The 21358-nt window shown below is 39.7% G+C and overlaps 1 protein-coding gene across 1 annotated transcript in view; it reads right to left on the bottom strand.

The window, feature by feature from the left end:
• The window catches only part of MINPP1 (multiple inositol-polyphosphate phosphatase 1), a 66796-nt gene that overhangs the window by 35371 nt on the left and 10067 nt on the right, over nucleotides 1-21358 (bottom strand). The window contains exons 5-6 of the mRNA XM_075216380.1: nucleotides 20004-20104; nucleotides 18444-18577 (exon numbers count right to left, since the gene is read on the bottom strand). Of these exons, the coding sequence (XP_075072481.1) occupies nucleotides 18444-18577; nucleotides 20004-20104 (235 nt within the window). The remainder of the gene's footprint in view (nucleotides 1-18443; nucleotides 18578-20003; nucleotides 20105-21358) is intronic.

Raw genomic sequence — 21358 nt, 5'->3', positions numbered from 1 at the left:
AAAATGTTCAATTTTGGAACAATCTAGTGGAAGTCATTCACCCCCTCCCCTCACACACTTATACGAGACTGGTTCCGGAGACTGGAGTTTTATAGAACCATGGCCGAAATAACACTCTCCACGACAGATAAATTTACAAATTACTGCGCTATGTGGTACACCTGGTTCAAATTCCAAAATTCAGAAAAATTCACATCCTATCCACCCATGATACAGCCCCCTCATCAAAGCTCTAGAGTTCCAACCTCACTTTTTCTTTGTAAGCCAAGATTCAAGTATAACTTTCTTATTATTCTAGGAACTCCTCCCTCCCTTACCCTTCCATTCTAGTCTCTTTATCCCACTCTTTGATACTCTTTCTTTCTTCTTCATATTGACATCATAAACTATATTTGATAGCTTCACTCAGTCATGATGTAATGTACTTTGATTGTTTTACCAACTTTGTCTATGTTTATTATACAGTTGTTGTGGATGTCTTTAAAACTTAAAAAAAAATTAAGAGTATCACAGCTGTTTTATGGCATTGTCTAATATTAATGATAATGCGTACTTATTAATTCACTAGACACCAGTGACCTCACGGAGGCACAAATGACATGAAAAGAAACATTCTGAACTAATCACATACTGTCACTCACCGGACTGTGAGTGCCACTTCCCGTGTAGTCAGGAACCGTGGCCGTCCGCCATCCTGAGGGTCTGCGCATGTGCAGCCCTTTCAAACCTTCAGTACCTGTTTCTTTTAATTGATTGGATGATCAGGCAACCCTCCCTATTTAAACCACCTGTGATCATTACCTGGTTGCCTGATCTTGGAGTCTCATTCCCCATGAGCCTCTGAAGGTGTTCCTGTGTTCCTCGTGTATTCAGCTTCTGCTGATTCCTGTTTACTGCTATTGTGGTTTCCAGACCACTTCAACTCTCCTGTGTTCATCGTGTCTTCACTCAGCTGATTCCTATCCGCTGCCTCCGTTACTGCTACAGAGTTCCTGCTCACTTCAACTCTCCTGTGTTCATCGTGCCTGCACTCAGCTGATTCCTATCCGCTGCCTCCGTTACTACTACAGAGTTCCTGATCGTCTCAACTCTCCTGGGTTTATCGTGTCAGCGCTCCGCTGCCTCCACCTCTACTACTGGATACCAGACAGCCTCAACTCTCCCGTGTTCTTCATGTTTCCAGTTCCACTTACTACTGCTTCCTGAGTATTGCTTCGTTCATTCTGGATTACCTGCTGTGCGCTGCACCAACCTGATTACCGCTTCCACCCTCCAGTGGTTCCTCCTCCTGCCGGCCTTCAGCCGTTCAGGTATCCCTGCACGTCTCTCTGACAGCCTGCTCTCCTGAACCGCGGTATGCATACTTTCCATTGACTTTGCTTGTGTATTGCATATCCATCTGGACTGAGTTGTGTTCTCCTCCGGAGCCTCCTATCCACTGAAGCTATTGTTACCATTGACTTTGTTTCCTATTGCCTGGATAGTTATTGTGACTTTGTATACTTAAGCAGTGCTTGTCAGTTATCGTTGTATTGTGGATATCATCGTGGGATCAAGTTCTGTGTGCTCCGTGTATACTCTGCTTTACATTCATCTCCTCGTGCCCCTCCTCACATATATATAGCAGTGGTACAACTTGCTGACGCAGACCACTGACTCCTGTTCCCTGTGACACCAGTTTCAAGTATCCTCTCACATAAGCAGTGGTACAACTTGCTATACGCAGACCACTGACTTCCCTGTTACCTACCTTCACCTGGATTCCATTCCTTCACCTAGACAGCGGTACAACTTGCTATACGCAGACCGCTGACTCTCACTACCTCCTCGCTACTCCTGGACATTCCACCTCACTATAGCAGTGGTACAACTTGCTATACGCAGACCACTGACTTTCCTCACGTTCCCTTGTCCATCTGGTTCCTTGTGTACATTCATCTACTCATTACCAGTTGCTGCTAGTCATAGACTTTCCTCGAGCATTCTCTCACCATCTGCTGTTTCTCCTGTTCCGTTGTCACCCTGCTACCAGAGAACCATTACACCAACTATATTACTCTGGTAAGTCCATCATCTGGTGATATCCTGGGCAAAGACTCCTAGTGCCCGTGACACATACACAATGTCAGCCCACTGTTGAACATATTGAACATTCATAGCACTACTCTTTCTCCAGGTTTCCGGTTATAAATTACAGATCACTTCCTCACAGCGACAGAAGGCAATACATGTCATATGACAGATATCTCATCACATATATTGTAATAGTACTGACTACCAGGAAACGCAAGACCAAAGGGTGCATATGCGATATATGTTTCAGTATCATAAAGGTCATATAGGCTACACCCTTGCTCAGAATGCATTGGCCATACAGTATATGTCTCAGGCTGGCACAACCTGAACAGCGTGGCCACCCATGTGTATGGTAAAATTACAAGAAAATCTCAGCATTTTGTCAATGAGCCAATACCTATAGCTGTATAAACCCCCTATAAGTGCTAAAAAAAAAACAGCCAATGAGGAGAGCAATACCTGGATGTAGCCTACTTATGACCAACCTGTATACACTGAAATTATGAACATGCAGTTAAAAATAGAGGTTGGTCTTAGACAAGAGCCAAATATCCCCAAATACAAACATGAAGTCACATGAAACAATTTTTGGCATTCCCATTTCAATACAATAAACACAGCATTCTACAAATTCACTATATAATGAAGGTATTTTTTAGAGATGGGCGGGTCCGGTTCCTCGAGAACCGAACCCACCCGAACTTTGCCTATCCGAGTACCGAGTCGAGTAGCTCGGTACTCTCCCGCCCGCTCCGAATCCAAATCAAGGCCGAACGCCTTTGTGACATCGTCGGATCTCGGGGCTCGGTTCTCGCGATACCTGAAGATTATAAATACACGCCTCCACAGCAATCCATCGCCATTTGACAGAGGGAGAGAGCAGGGTGTAGTCACAGGCTGATTAGAGCAGGGACAGAGAATCCAATATTCTTCTTGCAATTGCTCTAAAAAAATCGCTAAAGAAGAGAGGAGTATAGAGGTTTATAATTTTTTTTTAATATTTGGCACTCCTCATATGTCCCCCATAATTGTGCATAAATATTTCTGGCTGTCAAAAGTCATATCTATCAGCAGTATCTACCAAATAATTTTTAGCACTTCCCAGTGCTTTTGGGGTGTCCCCCATAATTGTGCATAAATATTTCTGGCTGTCAAAAGTCATATCTGTCAGCAGTATCTACCAAATAATTTTTAGCACTCCTCAGTGCTTTTGGGGTGTCCCCCATAATTGTGCATAAATATTTCTCGCTGTCAAAAGTCATATCTGTCAGCAGTATCTACCAAATAATTTTTAGCACTTCCCAGTGCTTTTGGGGTGTCCCCCATAATTGTGCATAAATATTTCTGGCTGTCAAAAGTCATATCTGTCAGCAGTATCTACCAAATAATTTTTAGCACTCCTCAGTGCTTTTGGGGTGTCCCCCATAATTGTGCATAAATATTTCTGGCTGTCAAAAGTCATATCTGTCAGCAGTATCTACCAAATAATTTTTAGCACTCCTCAGTGCTTTTGAGGTGTCCCCCATAATTGTGCATAAATATTTCTGGCTGTCAAAAGTCATATCTGTCAGCAGTATCTACCAAAGAATTTTTAGCACTCCTCAGTGCTTTTGGGGTGTCCCCCATAATTGTGCATAAATATTTCTGGCTGTGAAAAGTCATATTTGTCAGCAGTATCTTACCAAATAATTTTTACCACTACAAGTGCTTTGCGCTCAGAATGGATTCAAAGCAGTCCACATATGATCAGAATGAGCAACCAGGTTCTGTCACCAGTCTTGATGTTAGTGTTCCCAGTACGTCATCTGGGCAAGGCGATGTCAAACTACAGAGTGTTTCGAAATCAGTCCAAAAAACAAAATAATTTTTTTTTTTTACTGTGTTGAAGCGAAAAAGAAGTGTTACTGAGCAAAAGTTAAGAGCCAATAAATTTTTTTTTGCCAACATGCCATTCTACACACGCAGTGGCAAAGAGAGAATGAGGCCTTCACCTTTGGCTATTAGTGGCAGATCCAAAAATGTTACTGAGCCTACAAGTGGTGCACAACTACTGTTACGCGTCAAAGCCGAGCTGCAAGATAACAGTAAGGCATTGGAGGATAATGTTTGCTCTGAATCAGAAATGACACCGATCCCTGTGGAGAGTCCATCCAACAGTGGTATGTTTAATCGTGAGCATTTTGTTAGTGTACCCATAAAGAAGGGCCCTTTCAGCAGTTCTGCTGATGTGTACCTGAACAGCCCGAGTGTAGCCTCACAAATTGAGGATGCCACTTTTGAATTAGAAGAGGATGAGGGGGAGATTTGTGTAGGCGACGAGGGCACTAATGATGATGTTGATGATTATGATGCAGACAGATACCAAATTGCCTTTCTCAATTTCTATTTATATTCTAGATTATATAATGGCTGAATAGTTTTCTATTTTATTCCCAGTGGAGAGGGGATCTGATGCAGACAGATACCAAACTGCCTTTGTTAATTTCTTTGTATATTCAAATTTCTAGTTCTACAGTCTATGCAAGCTGCTTTTTTTTTTCTAATTTACTACACGTGGATGGGGGGGGGGGGGGGGTCTGATGCAGACAGATACCAATCTGCCTTTGTCCATTTCTTTGTATATTCAAATTTCTAGTTCTACAGTCTATGCAAGCTGCTTTTTTCTTTCTATTTTACTACACGTGGATGGGGGGTGGGGGTCTGATGCAGACAGATACCAAACTGCCTTTGTCCATTTCTTTGTATATTCGAATTTCTAGTTCTACAGTCTATGCCGGCTGCTTTTTTTATATTCAACTACAAGTGGAGGGCGGGGGGGGGGGGCTTAGATAGCCACCAAAGTACTGTGGTCCATTTAATTTTACTTTCTAGCTCCACAGTCTGTGCAGGCTGCTTTTTTAATATTCAACTACAAGTGTAGGGTGTAATATACACCCAAAGACGATGGCTACATTGCCAATAATCAAAGATGGAGGAGGTAGACAACCAGGTTTGACTGTATAATTTGCAGACAAGTGTTCGCATTAAGGACGGCCTACCAGGGATTAAACTGTTTTTTCATAATTTATTAGCTTTAGAATTACCTCACTTATCTAAGAAACTGGTGGAGCACTAAATTAGGTTATTTTAGACCAAAATAATTGTATTTTTTTCAAAAATAGCAAAACAAAACCAAACAAAACCAAACAAAACCAAAACCAAAACCAAAACACGCAAGGGCGGTTTTGCAAAACCAAAACACGAAAGTAATCCAGATCCAAAACCGAATACAAAACCAAAACACAGGGGTCAGTGACCATCTCTAGTATTTTTCATCTAAGATTAATTAAAAAAAAATCTATATTTTAGTAGTCTGTGATAAAGTACAGTATGATCAGTTTTGATCAATAATGTGCAAAGATTAAGCATGAAGTACTGCTGGTAAGAATTCAGTAGTTAGAGGTTTGGTATTCACTAAAATTTCTGGGCTACAGACCTGTTTCTCAACATTGCAGATTTACAATAACCTTGCTGCAAACATCCAAAATATGCATTTCATGAATTAAAAATGATGTCGAGGACTTCAAAAAATGTAATTACAAGTTATGTTTATTTAAAAGGGGGTTTCCACCTTTGAACAAACATGTAGAGGAGTTCCCTGTTAGCTAAATCTGATAGCCAGCTGTCTAATATTTGTGTCCATTTTCTATGAAAACAAGCACACTATAAGCAGTCCATAGAGCAGGGGTAGGCAACTGTGTGTGTGTGTGTGTGTGTGTGTGTGTGTGTGTGTGTGTGTGTGTGTGTGTGTGTGTGTGTGTGTGTATATATATATATATAAAGAGCGAGAGAGATAGATGTGTATATATATATATATATATATATATATATATATATATATATATATATATATCTTATTTTATATCATAATATTAATAGTAATGAGACCAACAAATAAACATTCAAATTATGCCACATAGTAGTATGCTCAATTCATATTATGCCACAGTATTGTTCTCAATTTATATTATGTCATATAGTTGTGCCGACAATTCATATCATGCCTCATTGTTATTCCACCAATTTATATACCACATCGTTGTGCCCTCAATTCATATTATGCCACGTAGTCGTGCCCCCAAAGCATTTTATGCCATAGTAATGCCCCTAGTTCATATCACTGCACGTAGTTGTGCTCTCAATTCATAGTATGCCACATAGTTTTGCCCCCAGTTCATATTATGGCACAGTGCCCCTATTCACATTATGCCACAGTAATGCCACCAATTCAGTCTATGCCACAGTGATGCCCCCAATTCATTTTATGCCACAGTAATGCCCACAGTTAATTTTATGCCCCAGTAATGCCTCCAATTCACATTAATCCACAGTGATGCTCCCAATTTAGTTTATACCACAGCAATGCCCCCAGTTAATTTTATGCAACACCTAAGTGCCCCCAATTCACATTATCCACACCTAAGTGCCCCCAATTCACATTCTACCACAGTAATGCCCCCAATGTATGTTATGCCCCACAAAGTGCCTCCAAATAATTTTAAGCCACACATAAATGCCCCAATGAATATTAAGCCACACAAAGTACCTGCAAATAATTTTAAGCCACACATTAAATGCCCTCAATGAATATTCAGCCACACAAAAATGCCCCAATGACTGTTATGCCTCACAAAGTGTCTCAAAAATAATTTTAAGCCACTAATAAATGAATAAAAAAATTATATAAATGTGTACTTACCTCTTCCAGGCGTGATCCGTTCCCCAATGGTGCTTGGGAGGAACTGCGCAGTTCACTGTCTGCGAGATGAGCTGAACTGCTGCACATACGCAGCAGTTCACTGTCAGAGAGCAGAGCTGAACTGCTGTGCATGCGCAGCAGTTCACTGTCGGCAAGAGGATTAAATGACAGCTGGACGGACGGTATGCCAGTATGCAGGGGGCTGCGTGCATCGCATGTTCGTTGGGAGCCCGGTGCTACATCTTTCGTAGACAACTTGATTCTGGGTCAGGGATTTGTGCGTAGCAGAGCAGCTCCCTCGATGCGATCTATTGAAACTCATCCTTCGAGCCAATCTTTTGCCCTTCTGCTCCCTGGGAGGTTGCTGTCCTCCCTGAGCTCGCCTTAGGACACCTGCATTATGGTTTGACAGATGTACCGCCCCAGTGAAACTCCTCACCTGCCACTGTCCTTGGAGCGGAGCTCTATGGCCGACCCCTGCCATACAGCTTCAATAAAGTTCTGTAGACAAGCAGAGCTCATTCTCCAATTCATATATTTGGGTCCCCATCTGCTCTAAGAACAGGCAAGGATTTAGTAAGAAGGAGTTTTACAAATGGAAAATGCCTTTAAGATGTTCACATGTTACGATCCAAAGAATCGATGTGTGGGCGACAATATATCCATTACAATCAAATATAGATCAGCAAATTAACTTTGAACCTTTAAAATTGTATTTTGGTGTAAAATGTTCATCCTAAAACGATCGATTTGAAGCTGACTGAAATGTGTGTATTGTAAAACTATGATTAAATCTAAGGGGCCTATTTCTGATGCCAGAGTGATAACCTAGATTATCTCTCACTATTTATCATAACGATAGAAATTTAGGTTTCACCCAAGTTTAACTAAAAAAAAACAAAAAACAACACAATGGCGAGGAGTTTGACCTACTCTTCATTCTTTATCGAATGCTTTCATCTCATCTGAAGAACTGTTATGATAGTCTCACAAGCTAATTTCTTTATTACCTCTTTTCGATAGAAAAAAACGATATTATCAATAATAATAATAATAATAAATATTATTATTATTATCATTATTATATCCCATAAAAATTCTAGAAACCATAGTTCAATAGTAAAACATTTATTTCTCTGCAAATATTCATTTACATTTTTCTGTTTTCTAATTATACATAACTATCAACCATTGGTAGCTTATAATAGAGGCAGATAGGGCCACCCCCCGGGCCCAGAATACTAATACCATAGCTTCTGGCCCACCTGTTTTTTGTTAACTTTTTTTCAGGTTTATTTTTTTTATTATTATTTTATTTCAGCAATGCCGACACAGCCTATAGGGGGTCCACCCTGGCAAGGAGGTAAGCCAATTAGGGAGGGGTTGATTCATAGGTGCTACGGTGGTTAGCTGGATTAACCGCCCCCCCCCCCCCCTCATTAAGCACTTTATGGGAGGTGCCAGCTCCCCACATTTGCAGAGACAGCGAAGGAGGCAGGCTGATTGGTATACATGTATAATTTGAGCCAATTAATATCATTTTGGGGCTGATGTGGCAGTTCATGTAATGTAGTGGCTAGTTTGTGATACTAATTTGATATGGAGGTCTTTATTAATTATGGGGACTATTAATGTACAGCATGGTTGGTGGGAACTATTATTATACTGTTTGGAATTATAATGAATATGATGTACTCATATTAAATGTGTTTGCTCGTAACGATGGGGCTAGTTGGGCAGGGGGGAATCTGTTTAATAAATGTTGGTGCTATTGATTTATTGTTGGGGATGGTTGTAAGGCTTAGACTGTTCACTTGTTGCTCGGTATTCCAGGAGGTGAATAGTTCCTATCCTTTTCAAAACAAGATCCCAAAATTCCAGGATCTGACCAATCAGTAACAGAGCTTAAGACACCAACGGCAGGTAGTCAAAGTTACTGGAACAGGTAGTTCCTACCAATGGTCCCAATACTCCCAATTTTAGGGAACTGACCTGCCGGGGCTGTTGCACACTTCGCAGCACTCTGCTAGTGATGGAGGAGCGCCATCTAGTGGAGTTCACGTGGTTGTTCTATGATGTGTGAGCTCTCTGCGTCGGAGATATCATCAGTGGGAGTAACCGGTGCTCTGCAAAAAGCTTCTTCTTTCCCACATGGGGCAACATCTCCTCCACTGCACACTGCACCATGTAGGAACACATGGGATGGGGGGAGGCTTGGGGAGCATATATGACAAGGGGAGAGTGGGAAGAACATATCTTACACGTGTACTCCCCACTTTCCCTTTTTCCCCATGTTCCTCAACCCTTCTGCCCTTGTAACATATCATGGCCACTCTTCCCCTCATTGGTACATTTGATATTGTTAGGAATCTTACCTGCCGCCGATCTGCTGTACTTCCGGGTGGCTCCGGCGGTGGTCACATGACCTGTGGGCGGGGAATTCAAATCTCCTATTTCTGGCCGCTCTGACACACTATCTGTGTCAGAGCAACGCGTTTCCTCCGCTCCTGGCTCCCTCTCCTCGTTTCTGCTCCCTCCTTGTGCTTCCTTGTGTTCTTTGTTGATCCCTGTGTACCGACCCGGCTACAGTTCTCTGGTTACTCTCTGTTACATCCCTGGCACTGCAAACCCAGCTGATCCCTGTGTACCGACCCGGCTATTGTCCTTTGGCTACTCTCTGCTTCATCCTTGGCTCTGCTGACCCGGCTGATTCCTGTGTACCGACTCGGCTTTACCTTCGGACTCTCCTCCTTACTCCTCCAGCACTGCAGATCTGGAATCTCGTTATATTCTCCAGGTTATCACGGTTAGTGCAGTTACTTTCTGCCAATTTACCCTGCTTGCTCTGCCCTATCTTGCCTGTCCATCTCATAGAACTCTATCCTTACATCAGTAAGCTAACCTGGGGGCTGCGACCTGCGGTTCTCCGGCAGCTAAAACCATCCTGCCTTGCGGCGGTTCTTGAAGAAGACCGGGAGGGCCGTTAGACTCCACGCCCTGGGAAGGCCTGCGCTAATACTGACTAAGGTATTTCCAGTAGATGTAACAGATATGTGTCATATGTGACAAAACAAGGGAGGCTTGAGGGCATAAAGTGACCCAGGACCACAGGAGTCTTTATTACATGTCAAAAAGTACATTATCCAGCAAGCTACACACATGTATGTTTGACATGTAATATAGGCTTGCATGTGGGGTGGAGGCCAATGGTGTACAAACAGTGGGGGATTAAGTTGATCTGGGGCCCTGGGCTGTTATAATCCTTTCAAATATGTTAAAGACACTGTTTCCACCAATAAACTCAGGTTAGTCTAGCAATCTAAAATAGAGAGCAATTATTTTTTCATGTGACACTTTAACCCGTCAAGTCTTAAACTCTTATGCAACACTGAGGAAGCAGTAAGATAAAAGGCATCCGTAGCAGATGGTTAATACATCACTTAAATGAGACAGCAAATACCATTCAAAAGAAAAATACATACCTCCACATGACTTTCAACAGTGACAAATATGTAAAAAATTAGAAAATGGGGGAAAAGGTGGAGTGAATTTACAAAGAATAGCTAGATGACGAGTTTAAATGTAATTGAAACATCATTGCCTCACAACATCCGCACGCAATGCAATGAGTACAGAACTAAATTCTAAGTAATGCTACAGTACTTCTGACTATGCTATGGAACCTTTACAAAAGGACATTGACGTTTGACCTTATAAGCATAAGAATCAGAACACAGAGTTTCTAACTGACATTTCAGATGGAGAAAGCATAATTTATAATCTCAATTTACAGTAGTCTGGTATATTTATTTTTACATTTTTTTATATTAAATAAAATGTAATGTTGCTGTACTAAATCTAGTATCAGTTGTATACAGTAGTTGGATTATAGCTGACCTTTAAGAATCAGAATACACACTGAAACTGTATTTCTATTTACTAAACTAATAAAACTAAACCTTAAGGGAGAAGTATTTATATTACATGAAATGCAAATCAGGTGCTCTAGATTCCACCCACAGTCCACATACTTACTGGTAATGTTTGAGTGGTAGGGGATTTGGAGGTCTATTTATCAATAGGAGAAAACCCTTAGATTTAGTGATTTTTCCTAATTATCAGAGTCCTCTGGCCGGCACTAGCCTTGGCCGGGGGTCCTCAGTGAAAGTCTATTTAGCAAGGACAGTGCTGGTACAAGAACCACCTGTTTCCTCAGAGTGCTAATGCCTTTTTAGGATGGTGTTAGCTGGGGAACAGAACAAGAAAAAATGCTTTATTATAAAAAGAAACCATTTTTTTTTGTTTTTAAATAAAGCAATTTACACATTCACAGACTGACACCAGAATGGCCTGACGAGTGGTTACACCCCTTTTACTGCTGCTGGTCGGTGTCGCTGGGAAGCCTCTCCAGCGACCTGCGGCCAATCCGCTACAGCGCTGTATGTATAGGTCGCTGATCACGGTGCTTTCCAGCCCAACTATACCTGCTCTGTATGAGGGAGAAAAAATGTACTAACATGCAAAGTGCATAAAGACAATCGGACTACAATGCATGAGGTGTGCGAGGGAGGGATTCTGTGCAGAGAATGAGGCAGAACAGCAGCCATAGAGGGTTTTTACATACAAAACCCAGATCCCACCCACATGGATGCCATTATCTATAAGGGGGCTACAGAAAATTATTTAACCCTTGCTAGGTAGTGTTTGTGCATATGGGCCCGAACTGCATGCGTTTAAGTGGATTCAGCTATAGGGCCTTGCTTGTCATAAATATCGTATACTAGAAATTTATATATACATATATATTTATATATATCTAATATATATAAGCCTAGCGGCGTGTGTTAGTGTGTGTGGAAAAAACTATTTTCTCAGAAAGGGCTCATCCAATTGACCTGAAATCTGGTATACTGACATTATTTGACAAAAAAAATACAATAGTGAAGTCAGTTAACCTCCATCATCCCCCCTTCCCCCCCGTGGGAGGGGTAGTAAAGGCTAAATTTACCAGTTGAGGGCTCAAACTCTTGAGCGTGTGGGTATTTATTTACCAGAGCCCGTGTTTGGTCATGGACAATTGTATGTCGCATTTTCACGAGTACGGAGAAGCAGTGATGTGAAAGTGCAGGTTATGAATACTGCTCTTCAAGGAAGACTGATTGAGCACAGCGATAAGGTGTTTAGCAGAAACGTTGTGTATAGAGAGGTTTTAGAACAGTAAGACGATGGAGATTAAGGATGTGGCGATGAAGATGAAGGATGAGGTGATGGAGAAGAATGATGAGGTGGTGACATGTGGACAAAACCACGTTGAAAAATGGCGCCTACGTTGGGAAGTAACGCTCTTCCCCTGAGGAGGCTGGCCTAGCCCCAAATGCATGACAAGAACCTTTTTAACACCTTAAGTAGCTTGATTTGACTAGAATGCATGAGTATCATGCACGGGTTAACTTGTGTGTGTATATATATATATATATATATATATATATATATATATATATATATATATATATCTATAATATAAATGTCTAGTGGCGTGTGTTAGTCTGTCTGTCTGTGTGTGGAAAAAAATAAAACCAAGTTGCAGCGCCACCTGCTGGGCGGAGTTATACACTGACCTACTAAATTTTAGTGTGTGTGGAAAAAAAAATTCAGAAAGGGCTGAAATTTGGTATACTAAGATGTTTTTAATTTGTTAATTTAATTTGTTAATTGTTAAAAGTGTTTATAAAGATTTAAAAAAAAAATATATATATTTCTTGAAGGAGAAGTGACAGTTGGGAGTGGTTGGTGGTTGCCGGGGGTGACAGTGGGGAGTGGTTGGCTATGGCCCAAATGCATGACAAGAACCTTTTTAACACCTTAAGTAGCTTGATTTGACTAGAATGCATAAGTATCATGCACGGGTTAACTTATATATATATATATATATATATATATATATATATATATATATATACACATATATATATATATCTATATATATATAGTTTGTGTTTGTATATGTGTTTGTGTATGTGTGTGTATGTATATATATATATATATATGTGTGTGTGTATATAATATATGTGTGTGTGTGTGTATGTATGTGTACATATACGTGTGGTATATATATATATATATATATATATATATATATATATATATATATATATATATATATATATATATATATATATATATATATATATCAATGAGTGAGCTCTCTGTCCCGAGTAATACCACCATTACTAAAGCTGGGTACACACTACAGAAATTTCCACCAACTTTTTATGCCGAGCGATTTTACATGAGATCGTTGGTCCGATCGCTCGGTCCATGGACTGCATACACACTAGCCCTGTTTAGGACGATAAAGGGAAGAGCGGACGTCCCTTTAGCGACTTTTTACAGCCATGTTGTCGTGAGCAATAATTGTAATTTCGTACACACTGAAACAACATTTGCGGGGCATGTAACAAGTTGCCAAAGACATTAGCATAAAGGGGCAGAGCTTTCGCTATAGTTAACACCCGAAACAGCATAAAAAAAGAAGGCTACACTGTCTCTTCATTCATTCATATTTGTAAACCTACAATGGCTACAGTAGTACAAGAACAAGCAACTGCACTGTGTGGTTCATTCAGAGTATTTTACAAATATTAGTTAATAAAGGTTAATATGACTTTATAACTTTAATAGTTTATAAAGTCTATAAAGGTTAAATGTGAATTGATTGCCAACATAGATGCAAAGGGTAATAACACACGTGCTTTATACACGTGTAATGGTCTGCAGCCAGACAGGTGCAATACACATCTATACAAAACACAAGCCTGTGATGTGCGGATACCGCACCACGTGGGACTGGGACAGACATCAAAAATTTACATACACACGCCCCCCAGGTCGAGGAAGTATCGAAGGATTGTCGTGGATCGGTCGGAAGTTTCTACGCACTACACAACGGAAACAAGATTGGAACGAAAATATACGACCAACCAAATGAGGCGACAATCGTCCATTTGGGCAGACTTTCGACCATCGTGTCACTACACACACTGACCCGACTTTTGAACGAGCGGTCGTATGTCGGCTGATTGAGCAGATTATTGGACGAAAAACCTAGCTTAAGCAGCATGTGATATAACTGCATTGTGTCCTGAAGAGGTGGACGGGGCTGCGAGTACACCACACAGCAGTAATCAGAACACAACTCAAATTAAAATAGCAGACTGATTGTTAACAGAAAATGGTTCTGTATACAATAGCAGAAATATACTGCCAGTAGTGTGTTACTATTTAAAACTTAATGCACATAATGTCATTAGTTTTCTTCCACTTAGCATTTTATCCATATCTTATCACATCTGTCAGGGTGGTTTGCACTTTATCGGCAGTTTGCAGATGTTCCTCGCTGGTTTCGGTTACAGATAATAAAGTAAGTAACAATATTTAACGACAAGTTGTCACAAGTAGTTGAAATTACTATTCTAGAATACTCACAAGTATGCAGAAGGTTTTGCTGTATGCCCATAGCTTTCAGATGATGATGTAATTTTGAGGTGCTGTTCTTTACGTTCTATTGTATCAGTTTTCATATTTTCCCAAACTAGATTCTATGTTGTCACAATCTGATAGATGAGTCTGCTAGTGGTCCAATATAATCTATATCACATTTCATCCAGGCTATGAGTTTTAGACTTTGTGTGGTTTTAGGTGTTTTGTTGATCAGTCTTTATGAAATAAAGAAACAGGTCCCAGAAATATAGCTGGTTCAGCGAAGGCACAACACTCCTAAAACAAGTTGTGTTAATGAAACCTTTACAGAAATCACTCATATTTGTGCCACAACCATATGCAGAAAAATTGCATGCAATAAAAACCACATATATGTGAATAAGTTCTGTCAGCCGCATCTCAAGATGCACATCACTAGCATTTGCACCAGGTGAGTGTCAGTGATAAAACGTGTGTGTATACAAGCATAGAGATGTGGCTGGTAAAAGTATGGTGCACAAGTGCGCCTAGTCCCCATTTAGATAGAGGCGTATGATGCACAAGTGCATAATTATCCTGACTAAATATAAAGCTTATGAGACCCTACTGTTTGCATTGTATGCCCTCTAGTGGCCAAGCCTACATACTACAGTTTATTTCCCGAGTTGTTATTATTATTATTATTATAACTTAAAATTATTATTTATTTATAAAGCGCCACAGGTTTCATAGCGCTGGACAAAGAGGCAATAAACAAATAGATAAGGTAATACACATAAGTTGCATAGGACACACACACACACACACATACACATATATTTGACTGTTGTGTTTTGATTAAATAAGATGTAATCAGGATAATGCGAGGATAACAGAATATAAAATTAAACGTGTTATCCTTTAACATAAACCCATAGTACCATGGCCACCCATATATTGACACAGTCCTGTTGACAATCCAGCAGATAATGCAATCTTTGGTAGACTGCAGCTTGGTAACTGGACAGTATGTATTATATAGGGGATTTAGTTTACTAGACACTATAGGTGAACATTACATTCAAAAGTGTTCTATGAATTAAATATGAAACTGAAGAAAATGGAATAAAATTATAGAAAATGATTTGGATGAGGTAGAATATAACAGCTGGAATGTGTGGTGCGTGATCCAATATAATTAAATATAAAAAGTATTTATTATTGGTAACTGAGGGCAGTAGTGCAGGATATTAAACCTGAAACAGGAGATGGGGGTCTTAGGCACCCTTGTTATTGGAGGATCACTGGGCGGCTCCATAGCAAAATCTGGGTAGGGGCCCGGTGATGCCATTCTTGCCTCACGTCACCCCTCCGGCTTTCAATAGACCACAGAAAAACATGTACCACAAAATGTACTATTGTACTATAGGCTGCCTTATCCTATAACAAAATGTGCCGATTAATGTGTTCTGTGTGCAGTTTTTGTATTTCTATTCATAGCTCTTAACCCAAAATAGTTTCTTTATTTGCTTTTTATAATTTAGTAACTATAATAAAGCCCTAAATGGATTGGGGATGCATACACTGGATCATGGTCAATAATGTCACAACAGCTCAAAAGACTCAGCTGTTTGACCTGTACCAGATTCCATTGGTGCAGGATGTAGGGGCATCCTCTGTCTGCAGCAGAGGTGCAGTGGAATGTCAGGGTCACAATAAACAATGTATTTACCTTCAGGTCTCTTATCTGTTTTGGAATTGTCCTTTAACACCTGCTAGTCCTGCTGTCATAGTGCCTTTTATTACATATCATTCTCAGTTAGAATTGGATATTTACTTTGGATATATACTGTATAATCAGCACCAGGGTTTAGCATAGCATGCAGTGATTAAAGTATTTTTTTAATATTTGTCTTGTTCATTTAAATCCTTATTTGGTGAACATGGAATCTCAATATAGGTGAGCCAATGCTGGCATTTAAGTTTAGATAGTTTGTCCATGATTACACTTCAGGAGGATATAAAATGCATGTACATGAACTGCAGTCTGGAACGATCTATAAACAAAGAATCCAACCAGCAGACACGTGGGCTGCCCAACCATCAAGTTTTAAATTGATCTATTTCTACAGAAACAACACCCCTATTTTGCTAGATTACAGGGTAACTTCCATATAAGTTTCTGCAGTTGTACTACATTGACTTGTCATATCTGACCATTAGAAACACTCAAATATGTTTTACAGAGGTTCTCGTCAAATCTGCTCCAAAGTTTCAAAATTTGTGATAAATTTGTAAAAATTTATTTGGATAGAAAGAAATTGGAGTTAAATTTGAGAAAGGCAAACAGGTGCAATCATCTTAAATGGTGATATTGGATGGTATATTTTACAGATATTCCATACAAAACACTGAATTTGAACTTCAGTCTCGAGCTTCAAACTTAATAATAATAATAATAATAATAATCACATTTCAATAAAAACAAAAACGCTTAAACTTTATCTCTGAGCTGTGAACTGCAGCAGATGAATCCAAATCCAACAAGCTTAAAAATCACGATCATGCAGTGTGCTGTTCTAAGGTTTCTTACAGTGAGGCCCTAGAACTGGCAAAATTTAATTCCGAATTCCAAACCGGTTTGAATAATTACCACATCTCAACCGACCATGACAAACCCAAGCTATGTCCCTGTAATCATCACTTTGCTCTTTCCAAACGGTTTATCTATGCATTTCCATTGACATTGATTATAGCACTCCAGATTTTGAGGCAGGCACACACTTAAGGTGACGAGCCAAACCCTAGAGAACAGTACTACACAGTAGAATCTTACTGCTACAACTGATACTGGACTTTAGCCTTAGAAGTAGATACATAGATAGATAAAATTATACATTTTAGAATAAAGAATATAATGAGCTTTACTAAAGTATAAGGTCATATGAGACTATTTAAATTTGTTTTAAATCTGATTTGCTGTTTTCACTTGCATTAAGTTGGAGACAATGTAAAATAAATATACTGAGTTTGTGTTATATATTCAGTTTTGATGTGCGTATTAAGAAAAATATATATTTTTGTAAGCCATTTACATATAGCATTAGAAGAAAAGATAGATAATATTATTATGCACTCTTGCGTGATAAACTCATATGGGATTACACAATCCACCAGAGAGTGTAACAGCAGAGAACAAACAGACATATGACATTTCACTAATTCAATCAGCAGATGCTAATTACACCTTCCCACCGGTAAGACAGGTTTCTCACAAGTAATAACCGCATTGTGGAAGTCAATGAACGTTAAGCAAGGAGCCCTGGATAAAAAGATGCAACACAAGAGAAAATATTGATAGAAACTGGGGAAAAGGTGCTGTTGCTCACAGTAATTAGACTTTAAAAGCCTGATTTTGAGGTTGATGCAAGTGTATTTCATATTTTTCTGCCTTGTTGTTGATCTGCTCTTGCCTACAGGGACAACTAGCAACAAAAGGACTGGTACAGTAAATATAGAGAGCACGGCCCACTACACAGGACAGCACCACCAATTTCAGACTGTTGTCCCTGTAGGCAGAAGCAGGTCAACAACAATGCGGAAAAGTGCGACAAACACTTGCATCCAAAACTGGCTACCAAATATAGAGAAGATGGGCATGTGTATTTTATTTTCCGGGGTCAGTGAATACCTCTACTTAGCAGTCGTTGATTATAAGTGTTCTTCCGCCTTGTGTCTGAGTTGCTGTTGTTCCTAAACGCTTCAACTTTCTAATAATATCACTTACAGTTGATATTGGAATATCCAGCAGGGCTGAAATTTCATGAATCGTCTTATTGCAAAGGTAGCATACTATCACAGTACCACGCTTGAAGTCAGTGAGCTCTTCAGAACGACCTATTTTGAATCACCAATGTTTGCAAATGGAGACTCCACGGTTAGGTGCTTGATTTTATACACCTCTGGCAACAGGTCTGAATGAAACACCTCAATTCAATAATTAACAGGTGTGGGCAAATACTTTTGACCACATAGTGTATATCTAAAGGATGCTGAAATATGCTTCAACTACACGAGTTGTCTTTTGGTGCAACTCTCTTTCTGAGAAAGGGCTGCACTCACTTATAAGAGCGCTTGAAATAAGTTTTCGTATTTTTCTGACTGAACCTACCTTTTGCTTTCAGAGACTGCGGTGTCTAAATGTTGGAAGATATGCTGGAACAGGTTACAACTTGACCGGCTATTGATATCAAACCCATAGCCACGTTTCCAGTACTGCTTCAGGTCATTGAGGTATTCCAAAACCTGCCCAATAGCAAAACGAGCTAATGAATCATATGTAAGTCACATTAACACATACTGTACAAACTACAAGCTGAATCTATGATCAAATGATCAAACAAAATGGGTAATACTTTGTTAGATATATTTTTGCGACTAATGATGCAACAAATTAATTTAGATTGGAGAGTGCTGCACAACATATTTTAAAGTAGTTCCAATAAAAAATAAACTATGTTGCATTAACGCGTTTCATGAGATAAATGAATATACTTATATATTAGTATATTCTCATAAAACTCATAAATCCAGGATAATTTAATCATTGCTGATCTACAGAGGCTTTAGCAGGTTTTCATTAATTGCTATTTTTCCAGGTAGTGATGGCAGACTGGACCCACCGTTTCATTAGAGTGAAAACAACGGATAGGTAGAGACCTGAAATGATCCAATGAGCGACTATCTCTCTGACTCATCGGTTCATTCACAACAATATTCACAGACAGCGAAAGGACATTCATCCACTACCAAAGCAATACTGCCCAGACAGACACACACACACACACACACACACACACACACACAGTTATAAAGAATATTTTATCCCCCCCCCCTTGCTAGATTTCTCTTTACTTAAGGGTATCAAAGGCCTTTTCAAAACTTTTGGGCCTATTTAATAAATGTAATAATTTAATAAATATAAAAAGGCCCATATCTAGAGAAGCAGGTGATTCCACCGGAGATGGGGCTTCTCCTTATCTTTCAAAAGCTACCCCTGAGCTAACACCGGCGGTGGCCCCCACCATTTCAACATGCAAAGCATGACAAAGACCGCTGCAGTACAGGTATGACCACAATCCTCATTTTATAGTGATAAAGTGGTAGCAATCTGTGTTATCGCTGCTAATTAATAAATTAGGGCAAGATATTTTACTTGAGATGCAAACTATAAAACACTACAGATAACCCAGTTCACTGATCCAAACCTGCAATAATATCATGGAGCCATTTCGTAGTAGTGTTGTATATATGAATTCAGAGATACAGTTTGCAAATTGGCGACAGAATGAAGGAGATAGAGATAGACAGATAGATAGACAGTCAGATACTGATTCACTAAGGAAAGTAAGGCAACATTAGGAGCAAATTTTACCCTGGACAAACCAGTTTATTATTTTGCACATAAAGAAAATACTGACTTTTTTTCATGTAGCACACTTTGTTCCCCACATTTTAAATTTAGTTCCCCCTCCAATGCAACATGGATTTGCCAAGATGCAAAGTTACTCCTTTTGCTTTCCATTACTTAATGAATCAGGCCCAATGTGTAACATGCACTGTGTACAAATAGATAACAGTTACAGCGTTATTTATATGTTCACATGAATATGTTTGCAAGGTAATCCCATAGCTGGTAGCAGTTTTAAAAAGTTCCTGCACTTAAACTCACTTTTGCATCTTCTTCATCAAACAAGCTGCACCATGGAGAATTAACAATATTGTTAATGGCCAATTCAAATGAACAGGTAAAAAAGGCCACTTGAATCAAGTCTGCAATGAAGATATAAATACTGTTATACACAAGAAGAATGGGACATACTATCAGGTTAATACAGTGCCAAGACATAAATGTGCCAACTAATAGTATAACAGGGACCAGTAGGTTCGGTATTTGCATTTTTTAGGACCAGAATTAAATTATATTGTTCACAACTTTCTGTTGATATTGATAATCAACAGTTTCTTCAAGACACTCTTCATTTTCATGTTTTATAATGACCATTCCCATATCTCCCAACATGTCAGTCCCCAGCAGCTGGACAGGTGGCGTGGCCATATCACAATGGGGCGTGGCAACCCCCAAAGAGGGCTGCCTCGCATTGTACAACGCTAGACTGACCATTACATATCTCCCTCCCCCCAATGTTCCCACCCACGGAATAGAGCCCTAAAATCGAGACTTTCCTGCTTAAAATTGGGAGGTTTGCATTCCTGGTACAAATCATGCATAACTAAAATCACCTTCTCTGTAAAGCCTGTATTGTTCTACAAACTTTTTTTTTTTTTTAAAAATCCACCGAAAATAAATGTTTATTTAAGTGGAATTGTCTATCCTAAGATTAACAATTAAATATTGGAGGTGAGATGTATTTACGGTCTAGCCCTGCTGTCCTCATTGGTGCTACTGATTGCCCCTTTCAGTTGAGCAGTGGTGTTGTTGACACCCCCTCCATTTCCCAGTCATATAGTTGGGAGATACACAAGTCATTCACAGAGGAGAGGACAGATGGACCATTAGCGGAATCAGGGGACCCGCTAGTTAATGAGAATTCCACACCCAGTGGCAGAGTAACAGGGACTGTGTGCTGCTACAGGGCCAGGAGTGAGGAGTTCCCAACAATGCCCACGCATGCTCACAAGAGCCCAGGAGACCACTGCGGCATCACAAGCTCCTACCCAAATTTTGCCACATAGCTCCCCTGTCCAGGTAAGTAATAATCTGTAATGTTGCTTAATATTTTCAGTGAAGTTCTTCTATAACAGGCTCAAAAAAAGTCACATTTAGTCAGAGTGATGCTAAGGACAACCTTCTTTATACTACCTCTGACCATTGTGACAACAATTCTTTATCTCAAAATTTCACTTACATACAAAGTGATCTTCTCACTGCATTCCAAGTGAGCAGCCAGTGAAATAAAGCAGATCTCCTGCATTTGCAGAGTCCACAGACAGCAATGAAAGACGCAGTACTGACCATTACATGAGAAAGCCATGTCTAAGTAATTTTAATGCCCTTCTGTCTGT

Source organism: Mixophyes fleayi, chromosome 6, assembly GCF_038048845.1.
Source record: "Mixophyes fleayi isolate aMixFle1 chromosome 6, aMixFle1.hap1, whole genome shotgun sequence".
NCBI classification, from domain to species: Eukaryota; Metazoa; Chordata; class Amphibia; order Anura; family Limnodynastidae; genus Mixophyes; species Mixophyes fleayi.
The sequence above is the reverse complement of the archived record's forward strand: the minus strand, read 5'-3'. Positions and strand labels throughout refer to the sequence as shown.